Below are 25,228 nucleotides of genomic sequence, written 5' to 3'. Positions count from 1 at the left end.
CTTATGTGATAAAAATCGGATTTTTTTTGGTGTTTTTCAGTCATTTGACGTGCCTGCCTTTTTAAAGAGAATCTAAATGAATCCAATGAGCTTTAGTTGAGATGATAAATCAATGGGTATTTGAGTCCCTCCACACACATTTTTTATGGACTTACTAGAATATCATAAATACGATAATCAGCTTATGGTCATTTATTTTAAAAAAAATCATTTCACTAGTTGCTGGTTTGGGGCTGGTTGGTGATGATGTGTTGTATTTTTTGAGAAGGGCTAAGTCAAACCCTCCATTGGACCAAACTTTCTAAATTCCTGAACATGCTTCTGGACTAAGAACATCGATTAATCACTAAAGATAAGAATATACAGCACAAAAATCCAAATATCCAATTGACATCACACACAATTGACCCCAAAACAACAAACCAGCTACTGCTGTTGAGAAAAACATTGTAACTTCATACTCACATCATTAATATAATAATTGAATAATTCTTTCATCGCATCTGGCATCATCAATACATAAACATTGAATGTATGGAAAATAATCATACCAAATGAGCCCCAAAGCGATGAGAATGAAAAGAAATTAAAATTAAAAAAAGGAAGGAGAAAGAAAATGTCATTTCGGCCATAAACTATAAGCAAGACAAGTAAAATGCGGACAACATTTATTCATTTTTTTTATTTTCTTAAATTAAATGTAATAAAATGTTGTTTTTTTGTTCAAGAATTAATGAGACAGTTTTGAGTAAAACGAGAAATTGTGAGTGAATTCCAAAGTAGAGACAACAAAATTGGAAATGCAAAGAGATTGGAGATGGAGCAGAAATGGAAAAAAAGAATTGAGAGAAATATAAACAAACATACATTGATTGTGTACATGAATTTATTTCTCCCTTTTTTGATGTCATGGGTTGGGAAGGGCATGATATTTATGCTGTCAATTAAGTTTGCTGTTGAAAAGCTTTGTAACGGTCAAAATGAATTCAAATTTTTGAAAAATTTAACGAGTTTTTTGAAACTTAACGAAGAAAGTCATGAATTTAACGGAAAAAATTCAAACTTTGATTGAAAAAATCAGAATTTAACGGACAAAATTCAAATTTTGACGAAAAACTCAACGAAAAAAATTCAAAATTTAACGGAAAAATTCAAAATTTAACGGAAATTTTCTTAATTTCTACATAACTCCAATTAATCTCAATAATTTGTCACCAACTCCACACCCATAATCCATAAATTATGATTCAATCCACCCACAAAGTAACAATCCATTTTCAATCCCTGCCACAGCACCATACATGTACTTACACACCAAGCGCAATTGACAGTAATTTAAAATTAAGGAAATTTATTATATCTTTAATGGAATAATTGCGATGTGTGAGAAACCTGCGAGTGTTTACATTGAACATATCTCCATATAGTGGCGTTTCATGACACTTTTTTAAAAATATGTATATCATGTGTACTAAATCTTATTCACATGGCAGCATGCCGTTTGCCGAGATTATTTCACTTTTTTTTGTTTGTTTGGCTGTTCATGCGATTATATCATACATCTGAGTATTACTCATATTCATTCATGTTTGACTGAGTAAAATTATTGTGAAAAGTCAGTACATAAATCACCGACAGTGTGAGTTCGCACCCAAAAGTCGAAATTCTTGATGTTGTTTATTGCAAACATGAGGACGGGATATATCGCATGGCATTTGACAAGACTTTACTCTTTTTTTCTCGGAAATGTTTGTTAATTAATAAATTTTTGTAAAGCTTCTCATTTGACCTTCGATTTTTGCTTAAAGAACGTGAGATTATTCAGCATTAAGCTTCCTTGTTGATCTAATGAACTTCTCACACGACAATGACGATGGCATCACTTAGTCCATTCTTTGCACCATTCGTGACATGAGATGAAACCAGCAGGCATCAATTAGCTCACTAAGTGATCATTTTCTATATGCCATGAGATATGTGACGCTAAATTTGATGCCGAATGGCGTTAGAGTCTCTAAAAATTTTCAAGCAAAAAATATGTTTCGTTTAAGAATTTTTTTTATGATTTAATTTGCCAGAAAATAAAATAATTACGAGTACGTGACGAGGAATAATTTAATTTTTTTTCCTTCTTCTTTATGCCGCTGCCTTTTTTTCTGCTGCCTCATGAGCAATCGCAATAATTTTGGAATGTTTTCTTATTCTTTGTAAAATATTTCTTTAAGTTAATGTTTGATTGCCACGATGTACATATTTGTATTTAGTTTTTTTTGTACTTACATTATGAGGGATTGATATTGACCGAATGGTGCTGGAGATGAGAGGTGGGGTAATGAAGTCATTTTGACTGAGTTAATGGTCAATTTGAAGGAATTGTTCATTTACTGTGGTACATTATAGCTTGTTGTTCATTTCTTAATCACTAAAATTGTGCATTAGAGCTTCTAAGAGTCACTTCAGACCGGAAAATGCAATAATGATGCTGACAATCTAGTCATAAGTTTAAATCATTGTTTTCCAATCATTTTGGGTTACAGAGCACCTTGGTGGTAAGCCTCAATTGAAACAACAATCAGCATTTGGTTCATGGCGTGTCCATAAGCTTTTAAAGGTATACTAAGTGCTTCGGCACATAATTTTGGCAAAACTAGTATATAAGAATATTGAAGTATTGAATATATTCCAGATTTGGCATAACTTTGGGAGTCCGGGGCTCCAAAAGTCCAAAAAGACGTCTCCACTATGAATTCCAGGCTCCAGTTGTGGTACCTCAACATAGAAGATTATGATATTTTCTATTAAAGTGCCAAAATTTACCAAAAATTTCTGAATTCCTTATATAAAAGTTGAATACCCCCAAAAAAATGCGCCTTAGACCCTCAAAACATTTTAAGTTCCTTCTGTAAAAGTTAAAAAACCCCAAAAAATTCAATTAACTCTTCTTACCTTTTGGTACATGTAATGTAATGTAATGTTAGCGGATGTCCAAATATAAAAAAGTATTTTTTTTAATTCTCTTTCCATCTTCATGTGATGCTTGAGTCAAGAAGATATAAAATTTTTTTTTTGGTGTGGATATATCATGTAGATGAACAAGTACACAAAAAAACCCATGTCAAATTAATAATTGTTGAAGTTCAAGCATATTCCATGTGATGATTGAGAAATAAAAAAGCAATTTTTGGCTTGAGAAGCAAATAATTTTTTTTTTTTGGTCCATCACGATGGATAGATGGCGATAGAGCGAGAATGAAATCATTAAGTTTTTTTTTGTCAAAAATTCTTCGCGTGTCGGAAGATTAAATTTCATACAAAAAATTGTGACTCAACGCCAAAAGATTTCATGATTCGATGAATTACCAAAAAGAAGATTATATGAAGGCATAAAGAATTCTTTTAACGGTTTAATGGATTTCTTAATTACCTAAAATTTTTCACAAGAATTTGTCTAACGACAGTGAAGAGTTGAGAGAATTTGTTGACAGATTTCTTAATGCCTCAACAGCAATTCTGTCAAAACAGCACAAAAAGAAGACATTTTCAATTTAAAAATTTGTCCTCATTTCAAGCATATTATGAACCACATGTTATTCGAGACTTTCAACTGTCTTTCAACACTTTTTAATACCATAAGTCGAATGGTATCTAAAACCGCAAAAATCGAGACACTTTATGACACTTTAATGTAGAATTTTGTGGGGTAATTAATATTATTGCATTTATTACTTAATGATTCATGTTTTGCAACTTTATAAATTATTAGTAAAAGAGGTTGACAGATGTATTGTTAAGAAATACGTGATGTTGAAATATAAAGAGGTCATGGGTTCGAATCCCATTATAAACTTTGTTGTACATGTTGTTTTTTTGATTCTATTCCGATTTTTTTTGCTAAAATATTCCAGAATATCGAATCCTTAAATACTTAATTACTTACTTACTTGGCGATACCACAAGCAGGCTCATTGCCGGACTTAAAGTTCGTCGAAAGCTGGAACTTCTTTTAGACAACTTCTGCCAGTCTCTAATTCCCAGCACATTTGATCCTTAACCAAAGCTTTTAAATGATTCAAACAGTTCTATTAAGACATTCCAACAAAGTTAAATCCCCATCAACAAAACCCAAAAGATCACATACTTGACTATAACCATTTAAATTCCAATTCTATTATTAACTATAATCATATATTGATCGCTTATAAAATTCCACCTTATATACGACACCAATAAATATCAAATAATATCTCATGCTTGTTTAGCCTCACACATTATTATTGTTCCAAAAGCTTAATCACACGAGAAATTCTTGACATTTTCCTCCAAAAAACTCTAAATTTATTCCACATCAATTTCCATTAATTTTGAAATGTAAATTGATTGTCAAAAATAAGAGACTCGGATCTAAGCGTATTCAGCAATAAAAATCTATCAAATTTCTTTCCTCCTATAAATTATCAAGTCTACTACTTAATTATTTATTTATGACGTCTTACCAATTTAAGGTGCGTCGATGTATCAAAAACAAATAAATGCTGAATATTTTCATATTTTTTTTTTTCAAGTTATTTATTTGTGTTTTTTTGCTGCTAAATGATTTGGAAAGAGAAACTGTGTATGACTTGGGTGAGAAGTAATGGGAGAATTCCTTAGTTACTTAGTGCGAATTAGTTATGAGATGTCAAGTCAGAGGTGTTGGAGCAGTTTGTAAATTGTGGTGAATTTGTGCTGAATTTGTGTTGAATTTGTGCTGATTTGAGCTGAATTTGTTCTAAATTAAGCTGAATTGAACTGAATTTGTGCTGATTTGAGCTGAATTTGTTCTAAATTAAGCTGAATTGAACTGAATTTGTGCTGATTTGAGCTGAATTTGTTCTAAATTAAGCTGAATTGAACTGAATTTGTGCTGATTTGAGCTGAATTTGTTCTAAATTAAGCTGAATTGAACTGAATTTGTGCTGATTTGAGCTGAATTTGTTTTAAATTAAGCTGAATTGTACTGAATTGTCCTGATTTGTCCTGAATTGAACTGAATTTGTGCTGATTTGAGCTGAATTTTTTCTAAATTAAGCTGAATTGTACTGAATTTGTCCTGAATTGAACTGAATTTGTGCTTAATTGAACTGAATTTGTTCTGATTTGAGCTGAATTTGTTCTAAATTAAGCTGAATTGTACTGAAGTTATGCTGAATCTTACGTAATTAGTGCTGAATTGAGCAAAAAGCCTCAAATTCCCTTAAAATCACTTAACAACTTCCAAGATACTTCATAATTAGAAATCCAAACTGCGTAACTTACTAATCAAAAGTAGTTTTTCTCAGTAAATAGCGTTAATGACTTAAGTAGGAACCCGAAAAACGAGTCTTTATATGAATGTTATTGTTATTGTTTGGAAAAAGTAAACGAGTTGAAAGGAAAGAGAAAGAAAAAGAGAATCATGTCATTGATTGATGAACTCTGGCGATTTTAATAAAAGAAAAAATATTCAGCTCTTATTTGCTTAACATTCATGCTGAAGTAGAGGTAGCTGCTGATCATTTTGTGCTATGTCCAATAAAAGAAACATAAAGAATGAAGTTTACATATTTTTTTATTTTGTTTTGTTTCTCCTTCCTGTGAAGTTTTTTTTTTTTTTAAATCCACGTAATAAAGTCATCAACACGAAATCTGCTTCTTTTCTATTGAAAAATCTCAAATTCTACTTCTTATTCCTCATCTTTTTCAAACTGACACGGCGTTTGTTTTATTATTTCATTTCATTTCAAATGAAAAAAAAAGAGAAATGAAAAGACTTTTTTTGTGTATATGTTGAAAGAGAAGCAAAGCGACATAAAGCATTCGCAAATAGCTTAAGGAGGAAAAGATGATTTGAAACACAAAAAATCTTTTATTTCTCATAAAATACGATTTTAAATCTTAAAAAAAATTCAAAAGGAATAAAAAAAAATATTTTTTGCTTCTCTTTTTGATTTTCTATTTACTTTTGCATGCCCTCAAAATCGGCATCGTAAGGCTTAGTAAGGGAGTTGATTGTTGATGAGGTATAGTCCTTAATTTGGAGGTTGTGAAGCGTATGAGAATGCAGAACAAGAGATACTCCGTATTAGGCAAAAAGCATGCTCTCAAGACCAGATTCAGCTGCGAGCATCGCTCATGACCATGCTCACCTAGTATCCTTAAGATAGTCAAGCTATCGACAGCATACTCTTTGTCTCTTCAGATTCAAAAAGTCCCAAATCCCAAAAACATCACTAAATGCCGACCCCAATAAAAAAAATGTTTCTCTGCCTCTGCTTGTGCCTTTTTTTATCGGTACAGAAACGTGATTTTATGAATAACAAAAAAATAATTTTTTTTCAGTTTCGGTTGAGATGAGAACCTGCAATAAATTAGGAAATTAACAAATACATAAAAATACTGCAAAAGTGCAAAACTCACGTTGAGTCAACAGAAGTGAGCGGGAATATATATTTCTTTTTTTTTTGTTTCAATGGCATCTTACGTGAAAGGACAAAAGCAAAATTCTTGTTTTCTGAGAATTCCTTTACTTTTTACCAAATTGAATCTTATTTTTTTGTGAAAATGTCGATAAATGCCATAAAAGTTGGATGATGTTTTTTGGTTTTGTAAGGTGTTTGGGAATTTAAGGAATTTTTTGAAATTGTTGCTTCCATTCATGGTTAGGTGTTATTTGGTGTTGAGAGTTTTTTGAGAATCGAACATTGGAATTTAGTAATTTTCGATCAAAAAAAATTAAAAAAAACTTAAACCGCGTTGAAATTCACATCAAATTTTGAGATTCGAACTTCATAACTTTGATTATTTTTAAATTTTTCTAACAAATTTCATTCTTACATCTGCAATAATTTAACAAACAAAGCTACATAAACTTCATACTTACTCATTCTGTACAATATTTGCATTTTAAGAGCCTCCTCCAATTCCAGCTTTTCATGATTTTTCTCTGAAATTCTACTCCAAACGTAAGAGAAGTCCTCGTTAAAAATAGTCCCCCTTTGTAATTCAGTTCCATATTTCTACCAATTATTTTTATTATTATTATATTTATATTTATTATGGTCCGTATTTAAATTTAAAGACCTTTACTTTTCATCCAATTTTTACATATTTCAAGGAAAAAGCCGTCTGAAAAGTACTTAAACTGTTTCAAACGGCATAAAAAACCTTTTTTTTTCAATTCATTTTTTATGTACAGTGCTTTTTAATTTTCTTACGTTCCAGTTGTAACATAGCTAGTGTGGATTAAATTTTATCGAAGATATCTATTTCTTTTACGAAGTCGATCACTCTTTGCAATTTTTTCTTATCGTCTGCCTTAAGTGCGTCAAAATTTATTTTATGCTTGTCCAGTATTTGTTTATTCAGACTACAGTTGAATATGTGTTGCACTGTGATCGTCTCTCCACAGTTGCAAGTCGGCATGCTCGTCCGTTCCATTAAGTGTCCGTGTGTCAGTCTTGTATGTCCAAGTCTAAGTCTAGTAATTACAGTTTGGTCCTTCCTATCCAGAGAGTTGATTGTTTTCCATTTGTCAATAGTCTTTTTAATGATTCCTAGCTTGTTTTGGCTGCCTATTTCCAAATTCCATTCTGACTGCCACTTATCCTTAATCTTTTCTTTTATAGTTCTGTCAACGTCCGTGTGTATTAGTTTGTACTGTCTGCAACATGGTTTTTTTGTTGCTTGTTTCGCTTCGACATATTTCTACCAATTTATCCCTACATAATTCATTAAAATTTCCTTCATAAAACTCCAATTTTTGTTTTCGCCCCAATAAAACTTCAATTACACGAGCATAAGTACACAGAGGAAAGAATCAACATTTCGTAGACTACATGTACTTCAATTTAGACATGCTTCCTTATGCATGTACAAAAGCATAATATTATTGTGCTCAAAAAGAAAAATACAAAGTTTTTTACACGAGGTCTAGTTTTTCAACACATAATATTAAACATATATTCATGCATGTATACATAAAATGTGTGTACGACTTAGTAAAGCCGAGAACTTGATTAAAGTTAATTAAGAGGTATATTTACGAAATAATAATAAAAAATCTGTTATTTATGCTAAGCATACACAACAGCCTTACATATATCATGTGTGTATGGTATACAAAATGCATAGAAGAAATAAGAAAAAAATTCAACATGTTTATGTGTCTAAAAATACCCTAACATGCACATATTATAACAACGGTAATGATATGATTTCATGTTTTTTTTTTCGTATGTTAATAAAAGAGCGCATCAACGATGAAGTTAAAAAATGAGAAGAATTGTCGGAGGAAAATCTTTTGAGGATAATAGAGAAGACTTGGAGGTCTAGAGCGCATTTTAGCACAAACAATTGAATTTTAAATAAATTTTTAAAATTTCAAAAAATTCAAAATTGTCAGAAAAAAATTAAAAGTTCAAAAATTCAAAAAAAAATCAAAATTTATAAAATTAAAAAATCTCAAAATTCAAAAATTCAAAATTTCAAACAAAATTCAAAATTTCAAAAAAAAATTGCATAAAAATTCAAAAATTTAAAAAAATAAAAACTCCAAAATAAATTTAAAAGAATTCAAAAGTTTCAAAAAAAATTTAAAAATTCCAAAAATTCGAAAAGTTAAAAAAAAATCCAAAAAATTTTAAAAGAATCAAAAATTTCAAAAAAAAAAGATCAAAAAATTCTAAAAAATAAAATCAAATTTATTTCAAAAAAATTCAAAAATTTTTCAAAAAAATCAAAAAAATCAAAAACTTCAAAATAATTAATTAATTTTTTAAAAAGTCTACAAAATCATCATATTTGACCCAATCAATCCAAAACGCCTATCCAATATTGAATTCAAATATAAACATACCCAAGACGAAAATTAAAAGCAAGAAGACAACAGCATGGAACATCTCCTTAGGTCGATTAATTTATTTTTTAACATACATATATTAACGATGATTATTAACTACAAAATCGCTCGATTGATGGATGTTTCTCTTCATTCCGTTTCGGGGAGAACTCAATTAGAGGCCATAATAATGGCTTATTTATTAATATTTATTGACTAAGCATTTAATTAATCAAAATAACTTTCCGATCATTTTCTTCAAACGTCTGCTCATTTCTAAATGGGATTTAATTTAATTCCGCTCGATAAAGCAGCAGTGCAACAAAACAACAGAAGCTATTAGAGCTGAAAAATAATATAATGTTCTTTAGGGGTGATCAATAGCTGTTGGATATCGATTTACAGATGGAATATAAATTTTAGAAAAATATAAAATTTAATTGAAAAAAGTTTTTAAAATTCGACAACAATTGTGGATTATTTTTAATAAGTACGGAAAAGATTAGAGTAATAAATATTGGAAAATTATTAATTTGAATGTGATTTATGAATTTAATTAGACTTTATTAATGGCGAATGATTTATGTAATATTCTTTGGGTATTATTGTAACGGTTATTGTGTATAATTTTGGGTGCTATTGTGTAGTTTTTGGAGATTTGTTATTGCTGTTAGAGGATTATTATTGAAATTTTTTTAAATTTTTTGATTTATTTGTATTTAAAAATTCAAATTTTTTTTTTTTAATTTTAATATTCAAATTTTAATTTAGTGAATTTTAATTGAATTTTTTTATTTTTTAAAATTTAAAAAAAGAGTTTATATTTTAATTTTCAAAATTTAAAAACATATTTAAAATAGTTTTTGATTTTTTTATAATTTTCTTTAAAAAAAAACCAAAATTCAATTTTTAATTATTTCAAATTTTTACAAAATTAAAATTTGTTTTAAAAATTCTTAAAATTCTTCAAATTTACACATAAATTGTTAAAATTCCACAAAAACCATTAAACCGTGAGAAAAATGCAGTAAACCTCACCTAACTTCAAAACATAAAATACCCGCCATTAAATTTTAATTTCCACTTCGCTCAGTTCCTCAATAATCACCAAATCACACTCTCATTCACGTCTCCTCACACTTCCATCCATCCATATTTCTCTTGTTAATAAAAACTAATAAAACTTAACATTTTATTTTTGAAACTGTATATTTTTCTCTAATTCCCTCAAGTACATATCCCGTACTGCTAAGTGAGTGACGCTAACGAATATAGAATAGAAATTCAATCTGTGCATTGCTAGTAAATGTCGATTATTTTTGTAATTTAATCCATAATTAGAAACATAAAAGAAGATAAAAAGAGACTTGAATGAAATATTTATTGGATAGTTACTGGCATTGATTTTGTTTTATTTTAATACATTTGCTGGAAGGGTTGCAGATGAAATAAGAAGATAGAAATTGGTTACAATTAGAGTAAAAACAAATATTCGGTAATCTCATCTTCCGGATTTTGGATGGTTTTAGGGAGACTTAAGAAATTGAATCGAGAAAAAATTGAAATTTAATTTTCAATTCAAAAATCTTTTTAATTTCAAAACTCTTTTAAATTTTAAAATTCTTTTAAAATTAAAATTGTTCTAAATTTCAAAATTCTTTTGAATTTCAAAAATCTTTTAAATTTTAAAATTCTTTTTAATTTCAAAATTATTTTAAATTTCAAAAACTTTAAATTTCAAAATTCTTTTAAATTTCAAAATTCTTTCGAATTTCAAAAATCTTTTAAATTTCAAAATTCTTTCGAATTTCAAAAATCTTTTAAATTTCAAAATTCTTTTAAATTTCAAAATTCTTTCGAATTTCAAAAATCTTTTAAAATTTCAAAATTCTTTCGAATTTCAAAAATCTTTTAAATTTCAAAATTCCTTTAAATTTCAAAATTCTTTTAAATTTCAAAATTTGACCAATTTTTATAATTTGAACTAGTTTAAATCGCCAATTCCCGTTAGTAACAAGCTGCACACCAACAATACCCTAAACAGCATATCTCAAAATATCCATCAAGAACATGACATGTGCTCTATTCTGCATTTAATCTAATTCAATTCAATTTAATTCCGAAACTAAAATTCTTCTTCATCTTTACTATTTTTATGCTACATAAAAAAAAATTTCAAGAGCTTATTAATCTACAACATCCGGGATGGGATCATTCAAGACATAAATATATAGATCAATTTGGTTAGTTTCAAGCATCTTCAGCATTTCTCATGTGGCACGTAAATGCCAGTAAAAAAAAGAAAGGATTTCAAGACAACGTGAAAATTTATTGGCATTAACCGACAGGCCCTTACAATTCCATAAGATACAGTAAATAACAATTTAGGAACAAAATGTGTCACATGGGTCGCTTTTTGGTCATTGAATAATTAATAAAGACATTCATTTCTGGTATGTGACTATAAATTCTAATTTTCCTACTGGTGTGATGCCATTAATTTTCTCATTTTTATATAGATGGGGATGGGATTCACTTTTTCGAGTAAATTGAATTTCGTCCTCAATTGTCAATTTGTTTCTGTTTGGTAACAGATAATTGCAAAGATGTAGATTTATAGAAAATACTGTATTGTTATAAATAATAAAAGAATTTGTTTTTTGGGTGATGAAAATTACAGTTTATTGTTATCTCTTCATTTCATTTCCCCCCTCAATTCCCATCTCTACTTTCCACTGCCTGCCAATATCTGTCAATACGTGTTATATTAAGAAACTTTTTTTTTGAAATGTGAAAAAATTTTCTATTCTGCACATTTATGGAGTTGATTGGCAATGACGTCTGTTAGACTCTATGATGACGATGGGTATGCTTACTTACTTCCTTGGACAGGCAAGAGACACGCTCATGGATACGAATAGCAAGTCTATTAATCGATCTATTGATACACCTGGCATCAGGTCGCTGTGACGCTGGAATAGTTACTGATTTTAGCCGAAAACAGCATCAAGTCCAAGTCACATCTGCCTTGAAGCTGAGTATTTGATCGTTTAATCGATTTGTGCAACTCAAGGGGAATATGCTCACAATATAGAGCGTGCTCAATTATATTAATTGAGTATACCCATGAATACGCGCATTTAAGCAAGTATGCTCATTACTTGTTAGCGTGCTGAGTAAGGATGCATCCCGGGTGCATCCCAAATTATTACTTGTCTCCCAAAACCCAAAAAGCCAAGGAATTGATCTCAAGTCATCACTAGAAACTCATTACCCAAACATCATCCATGCACAACCCCCCAAATGATGAAGAATCTCTTACTTACTTCTTTTATTCCTATGTGTTACTGACTAACTGAGAAAAGGGTCCCGTGTGTAACATTCATCTCGTCTCTTATTCTTGTCTATCTTTTTTCATTTCTTTTTTTTTTTGTTATTCGACCCATAGACATACATAGTAATGTATTACATGCAGAACACGACGTATGCGAAAGGATTTCTCACTATGAATATTGAGGAGGAAGTATAAAAATTATTTCCTATAGGGTTTTGTTTGTTAATTGACTGCGGGACTACGGAAGTTATGACGGCTTGTGTTTGTTGCTGTCAAAAAATTTCTACTTTTTTTTGTTGGATATACTTTTTTTTGGCAGAAAGGTTAATAAGATTGCTTATTTTGTGGATTTATGGGGATTCTGGCATTGATTTGAGGTATGAATGAGTGATTTATCGCTGGAATCATTGAGTTCTAACTAATTTTAATCACATGGATATCTGGAAATTCTACAGGCTAGCTTCAGTTCTGTTACAAACTAGTTCAATCGAATTTTTGATTATCTTTGGCGCCTCAAAGAATTCTTCACATATTACCAACATTGATTAGAGCTACTAAGAGAATTTAATCATCAATGTGTGAACTATATGTAAAATAAACCATATGTAGACTAGATCTTACAAAGCAGAAGGTGTAAGACGGCTTTGTAATAGGTGTGAAAAATGTTATTTTATTGATTAGTAAATTGAAGTAAATGAACTAGTAAATAGTGCGTAAGATGGGTGTTGATGATGAAATTTATTGGATATGATGGGTTTGTGGATGCTTCACTAGGTGGACAAGCTGATTGTGGTCCATGGGATAGCCTAAATGACGTCTTAGAGACAATATATTTCAGGATATTGCTTAATATGTTTAAAACGCAATAAACATCAAATTCCAACATTTTGACTATAAAATCCACAATATCCAGTAAGATGAACACATTAATTTCTTTGATCTACCTATTAATAAACCCAAACACACCTCGGCATGCAAATTTTCTTCTATTTATTTACGTTCATTAAGAAATTTCATCTTTTGTGCCATCAATTCACACTCTCCATGATTATTACTTTATATTCCATCAATTCGCACATTTTCGCTTCCATCTTTTCATATGGAAATTTATTGCAAGATATACGATGGAATCAATGAATTCCTCATTCGTTATAGTCATTAGTTCGACTGTTCCCGTTATACTTGACAGCGTTTTTATGCTAGTATGTAAAGGTGGCAGTCAAAAAATTATAGACGCATTGTAGCATCACTAAATGTTCCATCCAGTGAAGCAGCCTGAATACGCTTACATGGCAAATAACACATAAAAGTTATACACGATGAACTTTTTTTCCTCTCGTCTTAGACTAGAGGTAAATAAAATGAATTGTAGCAATTGGCAATTAGATATTCAGAGCACATTTCTGTTGCCTCTTCCATGTATATACACATTTATACACTCATATCTATTCCTTATGTCGTCTTGAATGAGAAGATAAAAAGATATTTTTTATAATGCCGAAAATCCAGTTTTTGCTACTTTTTTTCTATTTTGTATTGCTTCAGGAATCACTCACATTTTGCGGTAAATTTTTTTATACTTTAAATGTTGATGATGATGCAGACATGCAGAACTATATTTTTTATTGACATGTGCTTGATGCAGTTTATGGAGTTTTTAGTGGTGACGTGAAAATTTGATGAGTTTGAAGGGTCTTTTGAGGTTTTTTGGGGTTATTTCTTGAGTATTGGTTGATGTTTAGGGTATGGACTTCAGTATGACTAAGGTATGACCTACAGATTGGCTAGGGTTTAACCTAGAGTATGACTAAGAGCAATTGCTAGAATATAAACCACATTATGACTAGTAAATAACCTATATTACGACTAGAGTGTCTCTAGAGTAGGGCAGGAGCCTAGCCCATAGTATAACCTAGATCAGAACTTGGGTACAACTTGCATACGTCCTAAATTATGACAATAGTTAGGGCAAGAGACAAACAGATATAACAACCTAGATTATGACTAAGGTATGACTAGCATACTCTCTAAATCATGACTAGGGCATAACCAAGATCAGCTATCCCAAGCCATCACTCACGAACTCTCCCCTCTTTTTAAGAATGTTTAGTTATTTCCTTTACAACCCTCAGAGAAGAAAAAAAAGAACGATTCTTAAAGTAAATTGCAATTGAATGCAATTATGCGGAATGATGGTTTATGGTACTTACAGAAAATTACCTGACTTGAAAGAGAATTCATTTTGTAAATTTACATTTTTATACTGCAAAGGGGGAGAGAGGATGGCATCATAAAAAATTATTTAATAATAAGATCGCTTTACTCATTTACCTGAATATGCCACGAACAAACTACAAAGCATAGAGTAATTGAATTTCAAATTTTTAAGCCGGAACTATGCACAATAAATGTGTGGGTATGGTCGTGTTGTGCTCATATACGGTAGGGTTCCATACAGTATGCGTCGCATCTACAATTATGATTGCACCCCTTTTACATCATGTATGTCTATGTCTACATAATTTTTAATAATATTATCATTTGTGTTCATTGACATAACCCGGTGCTTAGTGTGTCCACCGATGCGTAAAGTTGTTTTTTTGACTACTTTAATTTTTTCTGAAATCTCAGGAAGAGTAATAATTAAAGACCAACCGCATGTTCATGTTGGAATGTCTTTATATACAGGAACAAGAATGCAATTTAAAATCAGAAATACAGAAATATTTTTTTTTTATTTATAATTTAATTTATTTTTGCTCCTCAAAAAGCCGCACATGGAATTTTAAGTATTTTAATAAATACGACGACGACAATTTAAGAATGAAAGTGAGGAGATGCTTGGGGAGATGAGGTTGTTTGGTTGTTTTGAGACGCATTTTGAGGTTGGATTTAAATTAGGTTTTTGGGATTTTGAGGTTAGGCTTGAATCAAAATTAGACAAAACTGATAATTTTGTCTAAGCGGCAATGGTCTGATTGGTTTGGAAGTCAGGTATTCGACGGAAAGGTCCCAGGCTCGATCCCAGTGTCAGTCTAGTTAAATTTGGCCCTTTTTTGCTGTTCTAGTCATTTCAAGTTTATATGAGCCTTCAAATCATATCCAATGATAAGACTCAATAGCCAGAACCCAAGCTACAAGTCCCCTTTGTCCCAAGAAAATCCATAAATCCCCAACAATTCCCATTCAAAAGTCAAATCTAGCCCAAAACCAAAAGTCACACAATAAGAATGAGGAAAGTCAACTCAAAGAAATCCTATATGCAGCATTGTGATGAAGAATTTAATTAAAATTAAAATGAGAGAATTCAGACAAAAAGAAGGAACAAAAAAATTATAAATTCTGCGCTCATATGAGAAAAAAAGTATACACAAATAATAAATCAACTTATGGCCCATCATCTATCACATTAAGCACATTATACTCGTGAATAAAACTGTGATTTAATGTCTGAGATAAGAAGTCAAGAAGAAGCCATAAAGGCCACAAAAATATAACCGAGAGAGACAAACAAGCGTAAATGGATAATTTAAATAAGAAGCCGAGCCAAATACAGTCGATGACTTCCAGCTAATTTCGATTTTTCATCGTGTTAATAAATTTTATTTCTGGTCATTTATTCCTTCTTTTGTCGATAACAAAATTTATCGATTACAGGAGGCTGATTTGTAGAAATCGTCTTGGGGCCGGTTTTTGTGATTATTTCTTCTTTTCCTCTCATGTCTTGCTAATTTTTTTCCAGCTACAGTGATAAAATGTTATGTATTTATCTTACCTACTTCTCATGAGGATAGCGATTATTATACATATATATAAATTAGCATTATATAATCAAGTTTTGCAAGCAATAGCTATAGACCGAATAATTTAAATCTATATTACTATTAATAGCCTTTATTTACAGTCCGATGTTGGAATGGGATGGATTTTTAATCATAACTCGATATTAAGTTTTTAACGGTTGTTTTTAATTTAAATTCTTTTAAATGTCAATTATGATAATTTGCTTAGGAATTGCAGTTTAATTAAATTAAGTGCGTAAAGTATCATAATATATGAATTTAATAGACTTGTTGTATACATTAAGGAATTAGCGCAACTAGATTTAAAAGGGATTAATAATAATAATGATGTATATTATTCTAGTCAGTGAAGCTAAGGTTCAAATCCTAACGGAAAATTTTGACAATTTATTTTATTTGGGCTAAATGTTTTTTATTTTTTTTTCTATTTCCATTACTTACTGTCTTCGCTGTCTGTACAGGTCATATGACGTCCAATACCAAGTGCTACCCTGTCTCTATCAACAGCATCCTTCCAAGAATCTCCATTAAATTTACAAATTGTAATTTTAAGGCACATAAAAATCACCAATAGCTATAAAATTCAAGCCTTTAACTCAACTCAAACCTCAAAGACCATAAAAAAAATTCACAACCAGCAGTAATTAAAATTCGTATGAAATGTGAATAAAATAAGACAAATAGCCACTGAACCAATTAATATGAATTTAATAAGCGTGCACAACAGCTTGTGATAATTAAAAAAATTAATTTAATAATATTTTTTAAGAGAAATATATTGATTTAAATCTCAATCACACACCACATTAATATCAGAGTGTGGCTGTCTCAAGAACGACCGTTAAATTTTTTCAAAAAAAAAATTGTAGTTAAAATTCAAATTTTTTTTGACCGTTACTTTAACTTTTCTTCGTAACGTAAATTTTTATTTTAAAATAAGTTAAGTTCGAATTTTTCGACAATCTCTAATACCGAAAAACTCGAATTTGAGATGGCCACACTCTGATAATATATATTTTAACCCTCATATATACAATTTAATTTATTCATACATATTTTCTATCTTGTTTCATGTCATTTCAGACTTCAATAAGTGATTTCAACGGCAGCGAAATATTGAATGAGAAATAAAAAAAGTCCCGAGATAATCCGACATCAGTGTTAACGATACCGCATATAAAAAAGAGAGCTTGTCAACAGCTAATAGCGAAACTCGGCAGCAATTTCTTCTCATTTATAATTTTTTAATTAAATATTTCATCGACAAAATTTAATTTAATTTAATTATTGCTTCTGTTCAAAGAAGAACGTCCGAAAGTAGTCGATACTGTTCGTTCTCCATCATCGCCTCATTATCATCAGACGGAGAACAGAAATTTTACCTGAAAAAAAAGTGAAAAATTAGCATAAACATCATAAAAAGTAATAACAATAACAATAACAATTCCTAATTTCTTGCCTCAAAAGAATTAGTCAGGTTCTCAAGTTGATGTTGTCATAAAAAACAGCAAGCAAGAAGAAGCATTTATACAAGTTTGCGTGTTGTGACCCGCGTCAATATATTCATCGTATGTGTGTAAATGAGTAATTCACAAAATGTATCGAATGCTATTTTATAACCACAACAAGATGTTATTAATAGCTACAATATTATTGATAACGACCATAATTGCAAGTGCTGAACCCTTTGGCGGCTATTATGGATCAAGTTTAAATGTCAATGGTGGCGGCAGTGGAAGTACTGCCAGTAGCAACAGTGACACATTATCACCAAAATGTCCTCGTCTATGTACGTGTAATGGCCATACTGTTGACTGCTCACATCGTGGATTGTCATCGGTGCCAAGGAAAATTCCATTAGAGACCGAAAGATTGTGAGTATTATGAGCTTAAACTTTAATTCTTTTTAAATACACTTCTGATAACCTTGCGAAATATTATGAGTCTTACAATGGGAGTCGTACGGATGTGATGTCAATGCATTTTTAGGTTTCGAACTTAATCCTAATCGTCTATTTCTGAATAATTGAATCTACACTCTTAATGAGGGTATGATACATCACTGACTGGGGTGACATCACCTACTCACGACTCCCACTACCAAACCTTATCAGTCTTAAGCAATCTTAGATATTATGACCCCCCACTACTCATTAATATTATAATGATTTACGTTTATTAGCTGCCGCTCTCGTGCGACATAAAATTTGCATTAGCTTGACGCGAGCAAGGCAATAAAAAAAAAACATCGGCAGCAACAGCACAGCATAATAAAGCACAAAACACAACTTTTCTGGAATTTTTGCCTTCCACTCACCAAAAAAAAAATTATTAAGTGAAGAAGAAAAAATAAGAAATTAATTAAAGTGCGAAATATCACAGACTGAAAAATTATTAGCAGTGCTTGAAATGCCAATTAGCAATTAGCTACAAAAAACCGTTTACTTTTCTTTTACACATTTCCTCGTATTCATCATCGCGTATTATCTTCTATATCTGTTATGCAGTTATTTTGTGTAAAAATGATTGAGATTTTAGATGTTCAGTTTGGATAGGTGGGTGATTGAGGTATGAAAGCTACTTGATATTTTAATTAGTTTTCTAAGACGTGAGGTCGACATGTAGCATGTTAATTGGTCTGAACATTCATAAAATTCAAGGGAATTGTTCAATGTAATTAAACGAGAAAGTTTGCATTAATAAAGGCAAAAAACCGTTAGAAAAATATTCAAAAAAGTCGTTAAAGTTTCGTTAAGTTTCTAGAAAATTTCAAATTTTGAAAGTCCGTTAAACTTCAATTTGCTTCCAATTTCTTCAAAAAATGCCAAAAAATCATCAATTGAACATTGTTCTTCAAGCTTAAGCTGATTATAGGGAAAAATTTAGCTAAAAATGACAAGTTTCTTTGACCAACTCCTCAAAAGGAACACTAAACCCCTCTAAAAATGCGCCTATACTCCTCAACAAATCAAAATTACGTAAATCTCCTCAATATCTCAACATTACTCGTAACACAAAAGAAAGAAAAAACGAAAATGCGAAAGAATGTGCAATGTGCCGTACAAATCAGACATAATCGCGCCATTGATTATTCACCATTGATTTGTAAAGAGAAGATGAAATGTGAAGATGAAGTAGAAATTTTAATTCCTTCGCTCATTTTTTCATCCATTCATTGTTGTACGTTTATGGATGTAAATTGAATGTCTTTTCTTGCATCTTTTTCATATTGTAATGAGAGGGGATTTAAAATTTTTTTCAATTGTAATCGAATTAAGAATGATGATTGATGTTTGTTTTTGGATTTGGAGATTTTTAGGAGAGAAATTGAATTTTAAAGGAAGTTTTGGAGAATTTTAGATTTTTTAAGGGAAATTTTAATATTTTTTGGCTTAACCCAATTTTACTAAATTCGAATCTTAATTTTCAATATTCGAGTAAGCAATAACAAACTATGATATTTTTTTGAATTTTTTTTTTAACATTTTTTATAATGAATTTTGTCATTATATTTTTTAAAATCCTAAAAACTCTCATAAAACTCCATATTTTTCATCCAACTCCCCAAAACTCCCAATCTACTCCATAAAGTCCAATCTTAATCTACAATTTCCATTTTCAAATCCATCTATTATGCTCTCATAAAAAAAGAACACAAAAAATTTCTATAATCATTAAAAAATTCTCCTTATTATCTTCCACCGTTCCTTAATTCATCTATTCTAATTTTCCCTCTAAATGAGTAAATAAATATGAATGTAGCGAAATAAGAGAAGTAAAAACGAAGAAGAAAATGGAAAAGCGTGTAATACCTTAAGGGTGATAATTTTCTTTATTATACGTACATAAAAGAAGGAAAAATAACAAGTAGAAGGAACGAAAAAAATTTTTAACAACATTTAAAGAATCCACAAATACACACCCCGAAAATGCGCATAGATACACACACACACACGCAAGATGTATAGACTATGAATAGTCATAGCTGCTTGTAAGAATAAGAAAGGAGCGTGGGGATGGCAAAAAAAAAATCATCATCAGCAGAGGAAACGAAGGAAACGAAACTTTCTTATCAGTAAAAAAATGAAATGAATGAATGGAAAGAAAGTGAGCACAATAAAATTACATTTTTTTCTTGATACTGTTCCCGGGGAGTAGATGATTGGATGTGCTGTGCACATAAATTACTGAATTGGCGCTAAAAAATTGTAAAATTTTATCAAATTTTGTGTGAAAAAGTTGCCGGAAAAAATTCTGAAATTATATACTTCACAAGAGCTAACAGAAATGATTTTTGATTTAATTTTGAACTAGCTTTGGTTTTGCAAAGGATAAGAAAATTAGAATAAGGATATTAAATTCTAGCCAAAATCTTAATTGAGTGAAAATTTAGATCTTGAATAATTTGCAAATTGTAAGAGTTCGATTCTCATAAATCTGATTTGTGAACTTTTGTTACCTTTACAAATTCTAACCTTTTTTGATGTGTATCCAGCTAAGATTTTTTTTTTATTTTTCCAAGTCCATGACTTGTCACTACTTCTGCAGCCATGTACATCCATGTACTCCTCGGTCTCATTTTCGGCGAAAAAGAAAATTTCTTCTCGTCTCCTTAAACACCATAGAAAGTGTACTTTTTTGTATATATTTATCCATCTATCGCATCATGTCGTCATAGCAAAGTCGTTTGTTGAATGGTGAAAATGTAATTGTTAGAAGAGATGAGAATATTGAGATATAGAAAGCAACAAAAAAAAATAGAGAATTTCACTTGTGTTTGCATGGAATAAATCGTCACGTTATCGCATTATTGTCTCGCACAATCTAATCAGCTACTTGAGCGACAATTTGCTGAGTTGAGGATTTTCCGTCTCTTATAACAATAGAAGTAAGATGATGATAATTTGTAGTGGGGATTTGCTTTTTTTCTCTTTAAAGGAAAATTTTCCAATAAGAATAAAAATGAAAATTGCTTTGCCATTCATAGTCACTTTGGTCCTTTTGCTCGACAAACATTTACGTAGCATGAATAAAAATGTTTCAAAACGACCAAAGAAAATTGACTTTTTCTTTTTCATTTCTTTCCACTCTCTAAGGGTTAGTGATACTTTTTTTTACGGCATGTTACATCGGAGACCTTTAGCACATACGGCCTATAGTTTTTTCATCACTTTCCAATAAATAGAGAATTTTGTGGGAAATAATAGATGGGGATGAGTCAAGGATCAAGAATACAAAAAAAAAATTGGGGAATATTTTTTTAGTTAAAAGTCAAATAAGAGTGACGAAAATTGAGGGAAGTAATTGGATTTAAAATTGGGGGATAAGGATTGGAAAGGATTGACTTTAGGGGATTTTGAATACAAATCGTTTTGAACTTTAATTAATTTTTATGATTTGAATTTTAAAGATGCATATTGTTGCCTCATTTTAGCGATTTGGAGTTCAATTCAGCAAAATCTGGCTCAAATTTAGCTGGTTTTGGCTGAATTTAGCATATTCTGGCACAAGTCAATAACATGTGGCTTAAATTAAGCAATATTGGAGTCAATTTCGATGAATTCAACTAATTCTGGATCAATTCAGCAATATCTGGCTCAATTTAGCGAAAAATGGCTCAATCTAACCATAGATGGCACAATCTAGTCATAAATAGTCAAATCTAGCAAATTTGTACAAATTTCACCAAAATCATCCAAAACTTAACACACTTCAAAACATTTCAAGCCCCAAAAATCCCCCAATAAAACTCTCCTCAACTAAAACTAAAGTTAAACTCGATAATCCTATCAGCAACTTTAACCACACTTGAATTTTTCTTCTTAATCCATTCATTAGTTTATACTTCAGGTATAAACCTTTGATACTCTTTGATACAAGCTGATTATCTTTCAATTTATTCTTCTCTCTATCTCCAAAGTCACCTTTTCAACATCCAATTTTTCTTCATTTTTGTCATCTACAAAAAATGTCTCAAAGGCACATTTTCAGGCACAAAGTTTTACACTCACGCACATTCAAAATCCAAATACAATTTTTACCGTTGTAGAACTTTCTCCATCCCTTGACCACAACATGATAGCTATTTTATTTTAAGTATATAAGAACGTTCATCTATATCATGCAAAAGGCAATCTATGGATGAAGACGAAAAGAGAGAGGAAAAATTGTCAAATGAAAGGAAAATGAAATGAATATCCAAAGACGAACCTTTTTGTGCTTGCTCGTTTCCTTTATATGAATGTGTGTGCAGAAAGTTTTCCATGAACTATTATAAAGAGTAGAGACAAAACTTTTATTTTTCATGCCATGGGCTATAAGTTCTTATGTTCTCTTTCTTTCCTTCTTTTTATCCCTTCACCATTTGCCTATAATGTATGTTAAAGCAACACTAGTTTTATTGTAAAAGTGAATATTTTTGTAAGGATGTGTAATATGTAGTCATGACTATACACGTGTTTATGACAAGGATTGGAAGTCACTTAGTAATAAATTTGGAGCAAGAATGTTGTGTTATTTTTGAGAAGGTTAATAAAATGTCAAAATTTTGCATGCTGAAAATGTCAGGAAAGAAAATTGGTAAGATTGAGTTGGATGGAAAGTTCAAGGGAAAGAATGTAAAGATGATAGTTGCTGACTAATGCAGCATTTTGATTTAAAAATGTGGAAATGTTGTTTACTAGAGGAAGGATCTGGTTTTAGTACATTATAGGCTTCTAAGCTGAATTCAGCATATTTAATTGAATTATTAATATTTTGCTGAATATAGCACAATCAGCACAATCTGAAGACATTAACCTGAATTCAACTCAATCAGCTGAATTCAACTCAATCAGCTGAATTCAACTCAATCAGCTGAATTCAGCAAAATTATTGAAATCGATACAATTAGCTGGATTCAGCACAGTCAACTGAATTAAGCACAATCAGCAAATTCAGCTGAATTCAGTTCAAACAGCAATATTCAGCACATTCAGATGAATTCAGTTCAATCAAAATCAGTTGAATTCAGCACAATCAGCTGAATTCAGTCCAAATAGCTGAATTCAGCACAATCATCATCAAAGCTTTCATACTTCCATAGCCCACTTCCTCGCTTATGCAAATTAAATTGACCATAATTACTAGCAATCCTATATCATAAAACCTACCACAATCCATCAATCAAACTAGTTACATCCCCTTAAATCATGCATGTTTGTGACAATTTTCACAACAAAGAGGAAAAGAAAACTTTTTTGCACCCAACCCTTCCATCGACTCCTTCTATTCCATCACTCAACCAATAAAGAAAAGTAAAAAGGAACTATAATTATCTTCCTTTATGAAAACATGTGAAACGAAACTCGAAAAAAAAGAAGAAGAAGCAAAAAAGCTTCATAAAAATTTATAAAGTGAAGTAAAATGTGTGTGACATACAGGAATACTTATATTATTTAATTATAGTAGCACAGCGGCAATAGTAAACGACTACTACGAAGTCATTTTAATTGAATGCTATGTGTGAACTAATAAAATGTTAAATTAGCCTTTTTTTTCCTTTCAATTCCGTGTGTCATATAAAGAAACAAGCTTGATTGCCGATCTACAGCTACAAATTTAATGAATGTCATTAAGAAATGTATAAAAAATTTCTTTTTTAGAAATGAAGGAACTAATTATTTTACATTTAAAAAGACAACATGCAACAATGAAGCAACGAAATATTAATCATTTTGTAAAGGGTTTGCCAATGGACTCAGTGTAAGGGCTACTTAGTTGATTTTCTGCCTCAAAAGTACGTTCAGTATCATTTTCTGTCTCAAAAGTGCGTTAAGTAACATTTTCTGCCTCTAAAGTGCGTTCAGTACATTTTTTGCTTCAAAAGTGCATTCAGAAACATTTTCTGCCTCAAAAGTGCATTCAGTAACATTTTCTGCCTCAAAAGTGCATTCAGTTACATTTTCTGCCTCAAAAGTGCACTCAGTAACTTTTTCTGCTTCAAAAGTGCGTTCAGTAACAATTTTCTGCCTCAAAAGTGCGTTCAGTAACATTTTCTGCTTCAATGATGCGTTCAGTACCGAATTTCCGTCTTATAATTGCACTTTACGTCTCAAAAGAAACATTTTGGCCACATCCTGACTCACCCTACCGCATAACAACAATAAATGATGTAAGAACAAGAGAACAACTCCATAAAATGTTCATTGTTCCTCCAAAATATAATATGAGGGAAATATAACTGCGTAGCAATTAGCTTTGCTGAAAGATGAATGGAACCAGTTTTTCATGAGGAAAAATTATGAATATAAAGGGAGCTGAAAAGAAGTTATTTAAATGAGAAGATTATTGCGCAATCTATTAAGACATTTTTTTTTCGTAGCATTTCCATTTATTCATTCCTGATGTGTTAAAATGACTCGTTATCCATATTTTTTATTAGCTCGACGATGGAGAAAAAAATGGCATTAAAAGAGAAAATGAGAGAGAAGGAAAGCGCTAATCATAAAATTTATATGCAATGGCATTATGAGTAATCGATAGAGTTAAAGAAATGAACTGTGTGCGAATAGCGACGGAAATAAATTTCATACTTTTTTATGTTCTTTCAGCACTCTCAGTACGATATTGAAATTGCTGTATATTTATATACTATTTCTTTAGAGTCTTTTTTTCGATATTTCCACACAGTTATTATTTAAGCATGGGATATAGGGGACAAGGTAGAATGGAGAGAGTTCTTGGAAGTAATTTTTAGTTCCTTGACAAGTCTTGTTTCATAAAGAACTACTATAGCGGGGCATACAACTCAGTAAGCTAGTAGGAATCGCAGTAAGCGCAGAATCGCAAAGTTTCTGGATCAAGTCCTCTTCCTGTTACTTAAAGAGTATATTCCATCACTAAAATCATTATACATGTAGTTGCGTACCCCTTTTCAAGTCTACATACTTAGTTTAGCACCCCTTTTCAATTAGATGCTTAGTTTAGCACCCTTTGGAGCATTTAAAGTTAGTTCTGTGCTAGACTATTTAGAGAACATAAGATTGACTCCCCTTTATTTAATAAGCGTAGTTGTGTACCCCCTTTATCAAAAATCATAGTTGCACACCCTTTAAATCATTTAATAAGCTTATTACCCTCAATTGACTACATCTAGTCTCAATATCCGTCCTCATTGTTACACTCAAAGCCCACTTCAAGTAACCTTTAAAAAGGAATTAATTCCGCTCCATGTCATCTGTCTCAATATTTTGCTTA

At 30.8% G+C, this 25,228-nt stretch overlaps 1 protein-coding gene across 2 annotated transcripts in view; it reads left to right on the top strand.

Moving 5' to 3' along the window:
• sli (slit guidance ligand) overlaps positions 1-25,228 on the top strand; it is a 153,781-nt gene that overhangs the window by 33,641 nt on the left and 94,912 nt on the right. For both annotated transcript variants that reach the window (XM_070634239.1, XM_070634238.1), the window contains exon 2: positions 17,075-17,865. In XM_070634239.1, coding sequence (XP_070490340.1) covers positions 17,588-17,865 — 278 coding nt within the window. In that variant the 5' untranslated portion in view covers positions 17,075-17,587. The remainder of the gene's footprint in view (positions 1-17,074; positions 17,866-25,228) is intronic.

Source organism: Chironomus tepperi, unplaced genomic scaffold (assembly GCF_022539635.2).
Source record: "Chironomus tepperi strain 1889 unplaced genomic scaffold, CSIRO-AGI_Ctep_v1 contig_85, whole genome shotgun sequence".
Classification (NCBI taxonomy): domain Eukaryota; kingdom Metazoa; phylum Arthropoda; class Insecta; order Diptera; family Chironomidae; genus Chironomus; species Chironomus tepperi.
The sequence above is the reverse complement of the archived record's forward strand: the minus strand, read 5'-3'. Positions and strand labels throughout refer to the sequence as shown.